The 17,667-nt window shown below is 31.8% G+C and overlaps 1 protein-coding gene across 1 annotated transcript; it reads right to left on the bottom strand.

Moving 5' to 3' along the window:
- Positions 1–1,593: 1,593 nt before the first annotated feature.
- LOC108468118 (uncharacterized) lies at positions 1,594–3,726 on the bottom strand. The gene is made up of 4 exons (XM_017768976.2): positions 3,378–3,726; positions 3,181–3,284; positions 3,007–3,091; positions 1,594–1,892 (listed from the first exon to the last, which is right to left on the bottom strand). Exons 1-4 carry the CDS (start codon positions 3,588–3,590, stop codon positions 1,803–1,805), a joined length of 492 nt encoding a protein of 163 aa, XP_017624465.1. The 5' UTR covers positions 3,591–3,726; the 3' UTR covers positions 1,594–1,802.
- Between the last annotated feature and the right edge of the window lie 13,941 nt (positions 3,727–17,667).

Below are 17,667 nucleotides of genomic sequence, written 5' to 3'. Positions count from 1 at the left end.
TGAATATTATAATATTATACGGTTATATCATGTTTTAAAAATTAAAAATAATTTCAATTTCATTAGTTAAAAACTACCTTTTAATTTTTTAAATCACATATTAAATTAAATAAATATTATAATAGAATAAATACTTTGTTAAAAATATTTAATATTTGAACCTTAAATTGCGACCTATTAAATGGATGTTCATTTTTTTAAAATAGTTTAGGTTCGAATCATCGTTATACTAAAAACTATATAATATTATTATTAAATTATCATGTTTTTGAAAAATCATGCTTAAAATAAATATTAAAAATAAGTATATTTTAAAATTAAAATACTTGGAATTGTTTTAATAAAATCTTTGAAATTTAATTAATATATTTTAACTATTTAATGCTCCAAGTTCTTATTTTTTTATTTTGGATCACGAGAGTTATTTATTTTAATATCTATTTTTTTACCAGTAATAGGTATTGGTATTTATTTAGCTTTCCTCCTCACATTATAAGGTGAGAAGGTCAAAACTAATCTATACAATTATTTTTACAAATATTTTTCATGAATAAAACAAAAATCAAAATAAATATTACTATTATTACATTTTTAAAATTTTATTATTCATGATTGTAAATTTGACCCTCAAAAGTCTACCAATTTTTAATTTGTCCTTATTCTTTTGGTTTTTTTTTCAATTGCACCACCAATCTTTCAATTTTTATCAAATTGATGAAATTCATTGATGTGGCATGCTATATTGATGTAGCACTATTTTATCTTATACATCATGTCAACAAATTATTTAAATTTTATAAAAAAAAAGAAAGATTTTTAAAAGTGTGGAAACTTTTATAAAATTCAAAATATGTATAATTTAAAAAAAGTATTTCATCTAATTGACTCATTTCCATTGCAATGTGGGCGCCTTCTCAGCCTTTCATAAATTTCCTCAACCACTTTTTGTGCATCCATCAGAGTTGGGGCTTGGCACAAACCTTGACAAGCAATCCCATAATTTTCCTCAACCACTTTTTGTGTATCCATTAGAGTTGGGGCATGGCACAAACCTTGACATGCAATCCCAGGATGTGTAATGGGAAACCCTTTCAAAAGCTTTGCCAATTCCCCACTCTCATTATGCTCTTTAATTTCTTCAACCCACCAATATGCTTCCCCCGTTTTGAACACTTGAGTGAAATAAGTTCAAATATAAATATGTTAGAGTGACCATTTATCTTAAATCAAGGTATTGTGCTTCAAAGAAATTTCTTTTAATAATTTTATATAAGCTATTACAAAAACATATATAATAATATTCATTATTCTATGACACCAATCTAATCAAAATCTTAAATTAATACTAGTTTATGACATACAATGTGAGTAAAAATATATTTAAGAACCAAATGAAATTTAGATTGAAATGATAAATTTTAAAAAATAAAAATAATAGTATCAGTATAGATGACCAAAACAACTCTTATCTCATGTCATATCGGCATAAACCAAGCCCACGGAAAAACCCACACCCTCCGTAATTTTTGACGTCACTCTAACATCAATATTTTAAATGACAAAAAAAAATCAAAAGAAAAGCTGAAAAGGGAATTCTATCACAAAAAAATATCAACTAAGCATCCAAAATCATTAATAAAAAAGAAACACCACATAAGCCTTATTATTTGTTTCTCAATCCTCCCACTACTACTGCATGTTTGTACCATAAAATTTTAATGTGGTCAGTCAAATAGCACAAAGGAGAGAGCAGAGGCAGGCACCTTCCTCTTTCATGACTGTCTATGAAAGATTCTAGAAATTTAAGTACAAAAATTGAGCTTCTTCATCACCTTTGCATATGCGGCGGGTACTATAGCTGGTTGCCGCAGTCTTCGTCTTGATTTCTTGGACTGCATTAAACAACAGACTATCACTATATTGCAAGATAAGTCATTGATTTTCAACACTCTTTATATGCCACTAAGATGTAACAACTTGTAAAATTAAGCTAATGATAAGAAAAGAAGCAGAGATAATTGTATTATACTGGTTGAGCTTGAAAGAAGAAAACTGTGTTGAGCTCATGATCTCCAATACTTCATTTATCGGTGACAACCATCTCTAAAGTATTGATTATAAGGTTTGCCCTAGATCTCCCTTGGCTACAACTATTTCCTACGTTGTGGATTAGATAAAGATTTTAAGGACAATAATCCTGTATTATCCCAAACTAAATGTTAAGAGTTTTGGAGACCTTGGCCAAAGGTCCATATTTACAATAATATCATTTCAAGAAATTTTCAGTCCATTAAATGAACAACGGAAGTGCTAGATGTCGTAAAACAGCATACAAACATCCGTGCATTTGCAATCATACAACAGCATCTTGCCTAATGGCAAGCCATAGATATTTGCCTCTGCTCCCGTTTTTTATGCCCAAGATCGTTCCTCGATATAAATAAGGGCAATTTTGTAGCAGTGAAAGTACAAGGTTCGCCTGAATTCACCTCCAACATGAAGTCTAAACACACCCTTACACTCCCACCATCTAAAAATCCCTGTTTTTTAAAAGAAAAATAGTCCAGACTCCAGAGGATGGCTAAACGCACCATTACACTCCCATCATCACACCACACAGGTACACGCATGTGCGCACCCACAACTCAGCAAGAGTGCAAGACAGAAAGCAACTACATAGGTTGAACTCTAAAATGTCAAAGGCAGCTGAATAACTGGCTTCACAATAAGTAACTTTCAAATCTTTAACAATGATTCCTTCAATTCCTAAATAACCCTCAAAAGCCCATCAGGTGCGTGTTATACGCCTATTCAGTGAGACCAAGATATCTCCTATACGTTCTTGCTGGTTACGTACAATCAGAATTTTGTTAAGCACTAAGGATGCATATGGAACTTTTGACGCATAAAATAAAGCATGCTTTCAGCTCAAAAAAAAAAGAAGAAAACTCAAACCCAAAATAAGAACATCAAACTGGAACTGGAACGATGCAAAAATGGCATTACCTTCAAATGTGCATTATGATTTTTGCCTTCCCTCCAGCGACGAATATTCCCATCATTCATTGTCCTAAATCGGGACTTATAGGACCTAATCGAATTCAAAGTAAAACATTAACCAAACAAATCTACAAAAAAAAATGGTTTCCCCAAAAAGAAAAAAAATAGGAACAAGCTTACGAATAAGATTTCATCTTAATCTTCTTGAGTTTGGAAGTACGTGGAGTCATGGGCTTCCTCCTCTTTGCTCGTTCTCTTGACGAAACATGCCGGACTTGGACCAACTACAGAAAAAATAAACCCATAGTTTAGAATCTCGTTTAGATAAAGGATAAAATTTCAACAACCATTGAAATGCAAAGGAAACGAAAGTTTACAGAGAGAAGCAGTGGGGAAGAAGAAAAGGAGTTGACGGCGAGAGGAGGTGATGCGACACTGTTATTGAGAAAGGGTTCAAGGCTCCATTTGGTTGAAATAAAGTGGATTGGAGGAGACGAATGATGCAGAAGGCGACGAGAAGCAGAAAGAGAGGGAAGAGTTTGGGTTGATTGGAGAGCCAAAAAGCGGAGCTTCGTACATAATCTCTGCATCGTCTAATCTTTGGTCCCTGCAACAAGAACACAGTTTGGGATTTAGGCTGTGATTTAAGGATTGTGGAGGGGTGTGTTTGGATTCTGGGATTAGCATGACCTGAATTTTGGCTCGGAGTGAGTATTCATTAGATACCTTTGGTATCACAAATTAATAAAAGGATAAATTTTAGATTTAGTCACTTATATATGGTTTAAATTATATTTTCGTCACTTATTTTTAAAAGTTATGATATGGTCATTAATGTTATCAATCTGTTACATTTTAATCACTGAACTGTTACTTGTGTAACGATAAGCTAATATGGCACACCATATCATCATTTTAGACAAAAATTTTAGATTAAATTATACTTTTTCTTTTTGAGCAATTTAATTATTTTTGAATAATTAGATCTTTGTATATCATCTGACCAAACTCACAAATATTAACACTTCAAGCTAAAATGACTGGTTGGAGAGTAGTTAGAAACCCAATTTAAAGAAAAAGAAGAGGTTTTGATTTCTAATTTATCTTAAACGAAGCCTTCCATTTTCCAGAGGCATGTAGTAATTTTCCCATCTAACTAAAGCTAATTTACTTTTTCTACTATAAAACCCCACACAAATTTTCAAACGAGCTTCTCGATCTCAAGACTAATAATTTTAAGAATAACAGTTAATTGTATAAAAGAATTGGGTATTATGAATAACACTGATTTTACATGAGTCACTCTGTTCGCCATAGATCAACACTGATATTCCATCCATTAAAACGTGAGAAAATTTTCTCAATAATGAAGCGATATGTCTCCTTTTAGGTATGTTTATGAAAGAAAAGAACACCAAACTTAATTTAGAAGATCTAAGTGGTGACAATAGGAATGCTTAAAGAATCACAAACAGTAACCTCCTTAATAATGTTCGAATCATCAATAAAATTATTTTCAAAATCTCCTTAATTATAATTGTAACAACCTGGTTTTAATGGTGTCAAAATTTGTTGAATTGAAAATTGGCTAAGTAATTTAGCTTAAATTGTGTTTAATTAAGGCCTAAGGATTAAATTATAAGAGTTTAATTGCTATAAATTTTTAATTAAGAATAAGGCTTAACATTTATTAAAAGGACCAAAATGGTTAATAAATCATTTTAAATAGTTGTAAGTGGAAGATGATGTAGGATGTCACTAAATAAGCTTAAACATGATTAAAGTTAACTAAATTTGATTAAGTAAGTTAATTAAGATTAATTAATAAAACTAGTCATAGTATAAAAGCCAAAGTTTAGTGAAAGATGTTACCATCATTAATTTGGTAAGTGCAACCGAGTCCTTTTCTTGTAATTTTTATAGATGTGAGGTCATTGGAGCTTGATTTAGCTAACACATGTACCAATTTGTAGAATTGTTAAAGTTTTAAAAAGTTTCTATTGTTGATTTCTTGAAGAATTAGATGTGAAAATGATAGAAATTAAGCTTAGTTTATGTAAATGACTATATTGTAAAGCTTAATTGATCGTTTTATACATTAGGAACCAAATTGAATCAAATGAAAAATTGTTATGAAATTTTGGTAGGAATAGAAATTAGAAGGTCCCTAATGAATATATGTGAAATTGGATTTTAATCCGAAGGTCTAAATAAAAAGTTATGCTTGTTTCGGATTTAGGGACTAAATTGAATAAATTGCAAAACATGTCTGATTTGGTATTTGATTATGAATTTGGCTGGAAATTTACATTAATTTATGTTTTATGACTATATGTAGCTAACATCAATGTTGGGCCATCGAGAGGGAAAATAAAAGCGAGAGTTGTTGACAAGTAATGCGAGACCCTAGTTTGTACCTTTACGATTCGTATCATTTTAATTGCTACACATATTTGCTAGCTATATATAGAATGTGAAGGTGAGTTTACAATGGTAAAGTGAGTTGTAATGTTGAATGCGTTAGAAGATATAGAAATAGAGGACTAAAATGAATAAGATGAGAGATGATATACATTACCTTGAAATGTGATATGTGTTGTGGAAATTAAATAAAAAAAAGTGTATGATATGAATGTATGTGTTTGGTTAATGAATTGATGATGAGATCGAAATTTTTTGCATGGTTGAAATATGTATCAATTTGGTATTACCCTAATGACGGTCTTGAGGACTGTCGATTTAGTTGGCATGCCTTAGGTTGATTACCATCATTGTCGGGCCATCCAAGATGGTAGGATATGTATATAGTGAAAACCATCATTGCTGGGCCATCTAGGTGCTAGATCTGGTGCTTTAAGTGTAGCATTTTCGTCTATGTACATTGTAATTTTTTTAAATAGGTTGGTTAATAAAATTACTCATAAATTACATTAATACCCTTTATATATTGTCTTTATGTGACTTTTGCATTTAAAGAAAAATAGAATCAAATATTAGCTCATTGGTTGTCTCATGTTTAAATAATACTAAGCAGTATACGCGGTTGGATCGTAATATAGAAAGACAACTTATATTAGTAGATGAACCTAAACATGTTCTTAGTCTAATTGGAAATGAGCAAATCGATTGAAAGACTAATATGCCATTTATCAAGTCCAATTAAGGGATGTCTTTTCTTGGGCATTGGAGCAAATGACTCCCAGAAGATAAAGACATAGATGTGACTGACTAGACTGACAGTACATCGGACTGGACCTAAGAAGAATAGACCATGAATCTGTTTATGGATTTATTTACTTGTGACGTTCATAGTGTGGTATACCTCTATCCTGAGGGGATGACGAACTATATATGTGTGACTCATATACTTTGATGTAGGTAAAAGCTTGAGTTTAAATAAATAATGAACCAAAAGTTGGTGTGTTGGTATACGACTTCTTCAATATGTAGCGTAATTTGTAATAGTGAAATTCATAGCCCAAGATATGGGTAAATGATATTCTGTCATTAGTATTGCATGATAGATGAAAAGTAAAAATAACCACGAGTTATTCATATTTGTGATGAATGACCTGATTACTATTTGATAATAATTTACTTTTTATAAAAGGAGATATAATGGTTACCATGAAATGAAATAGGATCATACTGGGAGAGCAAATTTATCCCAAAGTGATTAAGGATACCCTATGAGGGTTACACATTTATGACAAGGTCATTAGACAAACACTGATTGAGTTGCTTTCGCAATGGTATGTCATTAGGGAAAGCAGTCACGATATAATAGTGGAACGACATCGTAACTAAATGATTTTATAATTAATAAGAGAAAAGCTTGAACTTAATTATAAATTATTTGAGCCTTAATCACGTATGTCCATTGATCCTTTTGCTAGCTAGTTGAAACCATAAATGAATTGTTTGTTAAATCAAATGAACAGAAATGGATAGTAATGGGAAACATTTGGAAATGAATGTGGTTTTCTCTAAATGGAAATAACCTGAAAAATTAATTTATGATTTTTAGAATTATTACTTAATTAATTAATTGAATTTCAAAAATGGAATTAGATTAATTGGTCATTGTGAATTTTTTGAATGTAGAAATATTAAATATATTTTCTCATATATTCTTTTATGGTAAAGTTGTAATAATTTTAACGAAATTAGAATTGGGTTAAGAAAATTATCTAATTGGGAAATTATTTAACTAGTTTAAATTAATTTATGATTTTATTTTTAGAAATAGAAAACCATCATTGTTCATCATTGTTGGGTCACCTAGGATTGTAATGTAACAACCATGTTTCCAATGATAGCAAAAAAATGTGGTTTCAGGATCCCAATTTCGTAAAACAAGCTCGTAAATATTAAATAGAGATATTTACAGAGTTATTATGTTGACAAATTAAAATTTTGGTCAAATAATTTAGTCGAAAATGTTGTTAATTAAGGCCTAGAGACTAAATTGTAAAAAAATAATTGCTGAAGAATTTTAATTAGGATAAGGCTTGAAGAACTTAAATAACAATTATCCAAAAGACCAAAATTTTCAGTCATGAGATAGTGGGCGGTGAAGTCAAATTCTATTAAGATTAAATTATAGTTTAAAATATGTTTAATAATAGTTTAATTAATATTTAACTGATTAATTAAACTAAAACAATGTTAAGCTTAATATAAATAATAAGATAGTGGGATGACAACCAAATTGTCATCATCTTCAAACTCTTACTGTCTACAATATTCGAAAGAAAGAAAACCTTAAGTTTCTTCAAGCTTTTGACCGCAAATTGGTAAGTGTAATCAAGTTCTTTTCTTGTCAATTTTTTTATAGATTTGAGGTTATAAGGGCTTGATTTAGCTACCCATGTACCAATTTGTAAATCTGTTAAAATTTTTGAAAGTTTCCATTATTGAGAATTGGATGAAATTGGTGTGAAATTACTAAGAATTAAGCTTAGTTTAAGAAAATGACTTAATTGTAAGGCTTAGTTGTTAGTTTTGTAAGCGAGGGACCAAAAATGTTGATAGGAATAGAAAATAGAAGGTCCCTAATAAATTTTGGTGAAATCAGATTTTAATTCGAAGCTCCAAATTGAAAGTTATATCTATCCTGGTTTTAAAGACTAAACTAAAGAATTTGCAAATTGTGTGTAAATTGGTATTTGGTTATGAATTGGCTGGAATTTGATAATGTGTTATGTTTTGTGATTATTTATATCTAACGCCAATGGAGAACCTTCAAAAGAAAAAGGAAAAGTGAGAGTTGTCGATGAGTGACACGAGACCATGGTTTGTACATTTACGATCTAAGGTTGTTTTAATTTATTGCATCTTCATGTTAACTACATTTAAAAATATCAAGGTGAGTACTTTATGATAATAAAAGCTATTGAATTAAGCTTGATGTGGATTTTCTAAAATGAGGGACTAAATTGAATAATAAATAGTATGAATTGCTAGGAATATGATATGTGCTATAAGATTCAATGAAAACATATTGAATGACGTGAAGTTTATGTAATATGATAATTGATTGGATTGTGATTGTAAATATAATTGATAAATGATAATTATACTAAATTGAAAATGAGTTGAATATGGTATCCTATTAGTTGTTCAGGCTATGTCGGATATAGTTGACATGCCATAGGATTGAGTTGTGTACAAGATTATGCACTTATGCATCAAGGTGCACTTTACATGCCATGATGCACATTATGTGCCAAATACGCGCTCCGTGCGCCAGGATGTACTTTATGTTCTAGTATGCGCTTTGTGCACCTGGATGCGTTTTGTATTCTAATATGCATGTTACGTGCCAGTTAACCTACTTTGGTTTATCTGATGATGCACTTCAGTGCCAGTTTGGTGTGTTGGTTGGACAATTCGAGTATCCGTCTGAGTTCGAGTCAAGTTAATAGGGGTTGTAAATTATAAGTTTGGTCAATGGTTTGAGTATGACAATATATGATACTTTTGAACCAATTATGTATATATGTGAAATTGAGGCGGATGGAAACATGTTGACAATTACGTAAATCAATTAAAATCGAGCTCTGGAGGCTGAAATGAACGCAAATGAGTCTTTAGACTCTAGAAATGAGTTGAATAAGATGACAACAAGGAAAATGAATTGTGTATCATAATACATGGATAATGTAACGTTGATGATATGTTATGAAGGATGTTTGGTTCATAGCTAATATTGAATTGGTATGTAACGAATGGTTGGCTATTAATAGGTAAACTGGAAATTGGTCACACTTGTGGTAAATTGGATATGTTATTTTGGTATTTGATACTAATATGGTTATGTGCTTTGATTGATATTGGAAAGGTTGTTAACTAGTACATATATTGGCTAGATGTTATGTGCAAATTGTTTGTTTTAGCTTGAAGTCTAATGCTAATGTTTATGTTTTGTATACTTTAAATTGTAAATGTACAATTGATCTCTTATCATACGGTTTGTTTTCTTTGTGCATCGGTATAGGTGAACCTCAGAAATTCGAGAAGTTGTTCTAGCATCCAAGAATCAATTCCTTGACTCAGCAAATTTTGTAACGTACCTTTTGAATTGAATGTGGCATGAACCTAGGATTTTTGGTTGGTTTTGTATTGTAAATGGTTAAAGTTAGAATTTGGTTGTTGATGTTATTGTGAAGTATCATTTTGGCATATTTTGGCTTGATTTCAATTGATATATTATTGTTTTGGTTGTATGGGAATATGTATATGTGACTTCAAGTCATTCAAACTTGTAACAGGTTGATTTTTGAGGTAATAACTTGTCACATCACGTACCCCTAATGTCACGACAAGAAACAAATTAGGGTTCACGTTGAGACGATGTAGCCTTGAGGTCACTACAGACCTAAGTTAGAGAGTCACGTTGTGAAGGGGAAACCTCGAAGTTGTGACATCAACTCAAAGTTTTATAATCTATACAATTTGATCCATTTCGACCCCAAGTTAATAAAAGAGCTTTTGTAGGCTCGTATAAGATCCAAGATGATTATGTATTATTTAATACACACGATTTACTTGTATTTAAATGTATAATGACGTTGAATTGAATGTTATTGAATGTAGTTGCTCTAGCAACGAATGTGGCACCTTATAACTCAAACCTGCGGTCGGGTCGGGTATCGGGGTGTTACAGGTAATATATTGAATTGTTTAAACCATCGTTGTCGGGTTATCTCGGATGGTAATATATTGAATTGAATAAACCATCGATGTCCAGCCACCCGGGATGGTAAATTGTGCATATTGTAAAAGTCATCGTTGTTGAGCAACTCTGGATGACTAGAGTAGAGTAAGGGTTATAGAATGATGATGAAATTGACATGTTCAGTGTATTTGTGACTCATGATAGAGAAAACATGTAAACTACTTTATGAGTTTGTTAGAAATGAGCCCTAGGGGTTGTTATGGATATGAATGAGTTGATAGACTCCAATAATAGACCCGAATGATAAGATAAATGGTCATTGATGTTGAATGACATTGAATTATATATGGTATATTGTAAGATTTCATGAATGGCTTAAAGTTTGGTGCTTGTAAAATAACTTGATTGGGTTAACTCTCTTATTATGTTGAATGAATTGGTTTTTACGAATTAATGATGCATACTCACATGTGTATGTGTCAATAGAAGTGCTTGACATTATAGGGGATAGTTTGGATAGTTTTGTGCATATATGCAATGTGATAAATTAGGATGTATATTACTTTGATTCATAAAAGTACCATTGAGCAGGGTTTTAAATAGCGGTCTGATACCGCTATAGCGGCCGTTATATAATGCAGAAGCAAGACCGTCTCAAATCGCCACCGCGATTAACCGCTATTATGTTTTACAATAAGTTGTGTGAATTTTTTTAAAAATTTACAACCGCGATACCTGCAGTGACCGCAATAGTATTCGTTATGTCCGCAACCGCGATAAACGCAACGCGACCGAAAACGCGGCCGCGACCGCAATTTAAATCCCTGCCATTGAGTTTTATTGATCAGCGTACGGTTTGTTTTCTTTACGTGAAAGTGTAGGTGATCCTCGGGAAATCGAGAGGTCATTCCAGCATCCAAGAATTGGTTCTCTGACTTAGAAAAGTTTGTAATGTACTTTTTGTTTTGTATATGGAATGTACTTAGGACTTAGGTTGGTTTTATATTGTAAATGGTTGAAGTTAGACTTTGATAGTTTATTTTGTTTTGAAGTATCATTTTGGGCATCTTTTGGCTTAAATGTAGTTGGCATATTTTTGTTTTGGTTGTAATTGATATATTAAGTATTATTATAGATATCCCAAACTTTTACCATGTTGATTTTTATGGAACAATATGTCACATCGCAACGACGTATTCCTAATATTGCGACGAAAAACAACATAGGATTCACATTGCGATAACATGTAATCAAGGTCATCATGAGCCTAATTCGAGGGTTGCGTCGCGATGAGGAACCCCTGATGTCCCGACGTCAACCCAGAATTTTGAAATCTTTACAATTTGGTCCTACTTTGACCTCGAGTTAGCAAAACAACTTTTGTAAGCTTGTATAAGACCTGAAAACGATTATGCATCGTTTTATACATATGTGTTACTTATGTATGAATGTTTAATGGGTTTTAATTGAAAGTAAATTGATCGTAGTTGCTCTAATAATGAATGTGGAACTTTGTAGCTCGAACCCAACAATCGGGTCGGGTATCGCGGTGTTACAATAATGACATTAGGAATGCTCAAGATTTTTTGATTTGCCTTAATTTAGGATTTCTCACTGAATGAATCATCTAGAATCGTGAATTTAAAGCCTCCATTACCACTAAGCCCACATCCTTACGTCTCTAACACCAAAATTTCCTTCCAATGAGCATCCAATCCCTAAAGTATTCTTCCTCCACTCTTCAAATATTTTCCATCGTTGTCAATTTTTTTCATTTTCATCTACATAGTTTCAACACCATTCCTACAACTATCAAGACATGTTTCCTTAATGTGACTGTAATGTCCATAATTAAAACACACATTAGGAAGAGCTTCGTATTCAACTTTTTGAATGTTTCATTTGATTCATACTTTTGATACCAAAGGGTTCCTTAAATCTACACATATAGATATTGCAAATTTACCTCACGTATCATTATATATAATGTAGTTAATTTTAATAACTTCTCTGTAGTTTTGCCAACAGCCTTCAAGATGTTTTTACTATAAATTGCACTTGGTAAACTAAGTAATCAGATTCAAAAAACTAGATTGTGTGGGTAATCTTGAATCGTAAAAGGATGGTGTTGGTAGTTGAATGGTTAGCTAATATCCAAAAACCACCCAAGCACCTTTGGAGGGAACTTTGGTATGGTCATCTACTAATTGGAGTTTCACCAAATAATAATCGTTTTTGAAATCTATGAGATAAAGGGTATGTAAAGGTTTTCATAAGGCATAAATCTTATTAAGAATGCATTAAAACCAATCTTTCTATCCAATAGTTTAATAATCACCATTTGGAACATTTTTTTCACCATCAAGATATGGATTCGCTCCATAAATATATTGATGGCATCCCATTAATTACTTTTATATGCACATCCCTTTCACCATATTGAAACCATTATCCTCTTGTATTTTTCTTTTATTGACATGTTTGTTTTACCTACCCATGAGTTTGTCTCTAAATGAAACAATTTCTTCCATTGGGTTCTGAAGATTACCATTGCCAACATTTGGGGGAGGGATCATCCTCTCTCTAACAAGCTTTCTTTATTGTTCTTTTGCTGCTCTAATGTGCTATCTCGATTATTTTAGCTTCTTTTGATTATAACATTTAATTTTCCAATGAGAATGATAACTCATATTAATTTATATTTAGTGCAATTTTTAACAAAAAATTATTGAATAAGGTAAGTATAATCTACTTATCACTTAATGTAGAAAAAGTTAAGTAAACTTTTCTTTCAAAAACTACATTTAAATGAGATGTACAACTTTTATCTCCATTTTTTCAAAATAATATAAAATATTATATTTTAAAAATTAAGATTTATGATGGAGGTTGAAACAAAAATAAATCACATTAAAATATAAAATTTGTATACTTGTAGTAAGTAAGGTTGAATCCACGATATCGATAATAAGTCTTTTTAAGTAAAAAAGTAATTAAAAATAAAGGTAATTTTAAAATTAAAATTTCTAAAAAAGATTGCAAATAAAAATTTAAGAAATAAATACAATGGGAATTTAGTCTAAGGGTGAAATATCAAATTGATTTATGGGTTGATCATCATTGCAAAGATAACTTTAATATTCTTTAATAAATTAGTTATAGTTATCAACTTTGCCTTTGGCAACTAATCTCTCATTATCTTTTCGATAACCAAGAGTAAACTCATTCAATTTATTTATATTGTGAACAAATAACCTGGAATGAAGCACTTAAGATTTATTTTAATAGCATTAAAAATTAAAGAGATCCAATTCTAGTAAATAAATACACATAAGCAGGGTTTATTAAGACCAAATCACATATCCATAAAGCATGAATTTCATATTTAGCTTATACAAAATCATGTTTTTGTCATAAGTATCAAAACAAATAAACAACTATGAATTTAAAAATTCTAATTGACAAAGCAAATATTTTAAATTATTGAATATGGACCTTATGCTCAATAAACATGAATATTTGTAATTAAAACATGAGATATGTAATACCAATAAAATAAGTAAAAATTGATTAGATATCAAAACCTTCAGCTATAGTATTTATAAAAGATTAATCGAATATTAACTCAATTAGAAAAATTAACATACCATTTTAAAAAAATGATAACTAATATTTATGATGTACTTTTGTCTTTTCATGCTTTTTATATAATCTTTAAATAAATAAATAAAACGATTTTATACAAATTCTTTGTCACTTAAGCTATAATCATTGTTAAATAAAATTTGAAAGAAAATACTTTTTAACATAAAATGATTTCTTTTACTCAAGACGTGGGTGTTATATAATCTAGTTGTGTAGAATATATTTGTTTTTTTGATTGTTTTGTAGAAAATGTAAATAAAAATAATTAAAAGAAATTGCGTTTTTAAATATTATAGATTAAATTCTTTAAAATAAAAGAAAAAGGGCTAAATTCGAAAGGACACCAATGCATATTTTAATCATATATATTTGTTTTTATAGTTTTCAATTATTATTTTTATTTTTATTGATGGGAAATATTTATTTTTCAGTAATCACCTCAAATATGAATCCTTTTAACATCCACCTTCAATTCGGATTTTGAAGGATTTAACAGAGTAATTGCTTGTCTATAACGAGACGGCCATGAAACTGAAAGTAGAGATTACTTCAACAGAACTGCATTTACATTTAAGAAAAAGACAGAATTATTTCCAAAGAATTACGATACGAAAAAGAAAGTTGTGTTTTTTTTTGGTCTCTAAAGTTCAAATCATACAAAGGACTCGAAACCCTTTAATGATTCTTCCTATGCAGCTTCCTCACCCACAGGCGCGGCCTCTTTCTTTGCATTCTCATCATCATCATCGTTGTTAATGCTATTGCTATGATCTGAGCCATTGGCGATGGGTGAAGAAACCATCTCACCTTCTTCACTGATAAGCCCCGCGGCCACAGCGCCTGCAACGTCACTGATGTTCCCATATATCGATATCACCATTGCAACAGCTCCTGTGCAGAACGCGATTCCAAAAGAAGTTCCGACGTTCCCGGCAGCGGCTCCCGATGCTACCGCGAATCCTAAACAAGTTCCCGCCATTTTCACCCACGAGAACCAGGTTGCAAATGCACCTTCTTTCCCGGCCGGTGAGCAATCCATCAACAAAACCCGCGCAAAAGCATGCATGACTCCGGTCGACGTGCTTTGCAAAGCAGCGAAGATCAGTATATAATGTCTCTCCCAGTTGTCCTTCCGGAATTGGAACCCTATACCCGAAGTTACTAGTGATAAAATGAGGCCAAGAAGATGCATTTTCACAGCATTTGTCTTTAAAATAAGTTGAACCGGTTGCAGCATTGGCAGAGAAACAGAGGGGAAAATGAAATAAATCAACCAGAAATAGAGCACGAACACAGGCTTGAGGCAGAGTTCACCAACCAAAAAGAGTACCCCTCCCGTGAAAATGCACATTGACGTGAATGAAGAAAGACCAACAACGATGAGGGTTCCAAGTCCATGATGTGATTTAAAAATGGAAAGAAAATGGTCTTTTGGTAAAGGAGAGGTAATGGTTGCCCCGGGCCTAAGAGTAAAGACGTGAACTATACCAGCTAGCCATATTAGACCACTGAAAATGGAAACAACCCACAGACCAGTAAATATATCTTGAATTCGAAGCATATAATATACGAATGCTACTATTACTGCCGACCCCAAGCAACCAACACCAGTGGCATTGAGCGACAGCCGATTTGAGACACCTCTTCTATTAGGGAATTGATGTCTTTGAAGGGACGGTCCAGTGAAGCCCTGGATCATTAGGCCATGATGGCGGGTGTGGGAGGCAGTAGAGACGGTAATGGCAACCACGATGGGAGCAACATATAGAGGGAAGATCCATGTGCTGCAACAGCCATTGGAGCATTCTTTCGTTATTGAAGTCCGGGGCTAGCCAGAATTAGACCTATGCCCCAAGAGATTGAAGTCCACTCTAAAGGGGAGACTTTTGAATTGCCAATTGATACTGAACGGTGTGTAAGTCGCTCATACCTGTAATATTCAAACCTGTAATATTCAAACCATAGATGATGAAAATTTGATCTTAAACGCGTTAGTTTAGAAGATGTTTTATATCAACACGTACAGTTCCATTTCATCAATCTTACAAGCCAAGCCCTTGGCACTCTTGTTCCATCCTCGAAGTGGCTCAGTAGGTGAGTTAACTATTTGACCGATGATGAGAGAAAAAACTATGGGTATAAGAACTGTATGAACAAAGTAAGAGCACAGTTCATACACATACCAAACCCAAACTTCTCCTTTTGTAGGTTGAGGCTCAAGCCTCGAATATGGCCTGCAAGTCTCCCTAGTACCCTCCATTTTCATGGAACTATCACCCATGTTAGAGACCGACCTATTGATTTCCTCATTATTTGGTTCATGTGCCTGGACTATTTCTTGATTGCTTTGAATTTCAGAACTCTCTTCTGCCATGTCTACTTGTTCTATTGATTCTGCTTTGAAGAAGGAACAAGTAATTAAGCAAAGGGTAAATAAAAAAGTTGATAAAGGATGAAATTGAACGATGTTGAGAGATTAATAGAATATGTGCATTGTTTTGTGAAATTTTCGAGAGTACCGGCTTTTGTTCTTTTGGCAAGACACAAACCTCGTTATGTTCAGTGACGAAATAAAATAAAAAGGGATATATAGTAAGCATCATTGTTTGACTCAGTTACTGACTTGGTCTTTACCCCGAGTCCAACAAAATATTTATTTAAAAGAAATGGTTTGTTGTTTAATAGTTTGGGCTTCAACTGTCATTTGCTCTAAAGTTGAGAATATGGTCGAGATGTCCAAGATTTTAGCCCAATTAAGTTTTCTTTCGGCTAGACTGGCCGAGTTAATACAAGAGAACCACCACCTTGTAGCACATGCAAGGCCACGAACATGAATATAAATTATGGAATATTATATCATGCTCCAACCACGTAAATGAGTAAATGAGGTTGTGATATTATTGGCAAAAATTCAATCTTTGAGTTTTGGAATACTTAGATTTAAGTTTTATTATTCAGTCATTGGCAGACGCAAGCGGCAGTGGGGTAGGTAGGCGCATTGCCTCAGCTTTTTAAAAATTTACATACCAAATTCTTTAAAATAAATTTTATTATATTAAACCTCTAAAATTTAAATTTTACCTTCAAACCCCTCCCAAAAAAAAAACTAACCCTTTAAAGTTTAAAAATATATTCATCTCTTATAAAATAATTTCTCTGAAAAATTTCAAAAAAGCTACAATAAATCATCAATTTTTAAAATATATATGTAAAAAACTAAAGAAAAAATTACCCATAATTCTGAAAAAAAAAACAACCTAGAACAATCTAAAAAAAAAAAGTAGTAGTGAAAGAAAGCGACCAATAGACTAGAAAATGGCTATTTCTAAAAAAGATTATGAGAATGGATCGTTTTTCCCAAAAATAATAGGAATAGTCCGATTTTATTAAAATGTATTGAATTAACGTTGTTTTAAGGAGGAAGTCAGAAAAGTGCATCCCTCAGCGCTTTTTTCTCCTTTGACCTGTAAAATGCGTCCAGGTCGGTGCATTTTATTAAAGCGCTTCCAAATCAGCACTTTTTTACTCATGTTCCAACGACTAAATTTTCAAAAAGGATAATTTTTTAAAAAAATTACAAAAAATAGACTAATTTTTTAAAAATTTATAAGAATGGCCTTTATACAGACTCAAAGTTGTAGCACAATTTTTTTAAAATTTTTTTAGTGTCACCAATTAAAATAAAAATTTTTAGCTCAACGCATTTTAGTAAAACTGGACCATTCCCGTTATTTTTGAAAAAAAAGGCCTATTTCTATTTTTTTTTATTTTTAGAAATGGACATTTTCTAGTCAATTGGTCGAAAAAAGCTATTAACAAATTACAAGAGAAAGAAAAAGATA

Source organism: Gossypium arboreum, chromosome 8 (genome assembly GCF_025698485.1).
Source record: "Gossypium arboreum isolate Shixiya-1 chromosome 8, ASM2569848v2, whole genome shotgun sequence".
Taxonomy (NCBI): Eukaryota; Viridiplantae; Streptophyta; class Magnoliopsida; order Malvales; family Malvaceae; genus Gossypium; species Gossypium arboreum.
This window is presented reverse-complemented; position numbering and strand designations above follow the sequence as displayed.

Coding starts and splice junctions, on each gene's coding strand:
- LOC108468118 (XM_017768976.2), bottom strand. CDS start 3,590: ATGCAGAGATTATGTACGAAGCTCCGCTTTTTGGCTCTCCAATCAACC. Junction 3,285..3,377: donor CTTCCCCACTGCTTCTCTCT/GTAAACTTTCGT, acceptor TTTTTTCTGTAG/TTGGTCCAAGTCCGGCATGT. Junction 1,893..3,006: donor ATCATAATGCACATTTGAAG/GTAATGCCATTT, acceptor TGTTTAATGCAG/TCCAAGAAATCAAGACGAAG.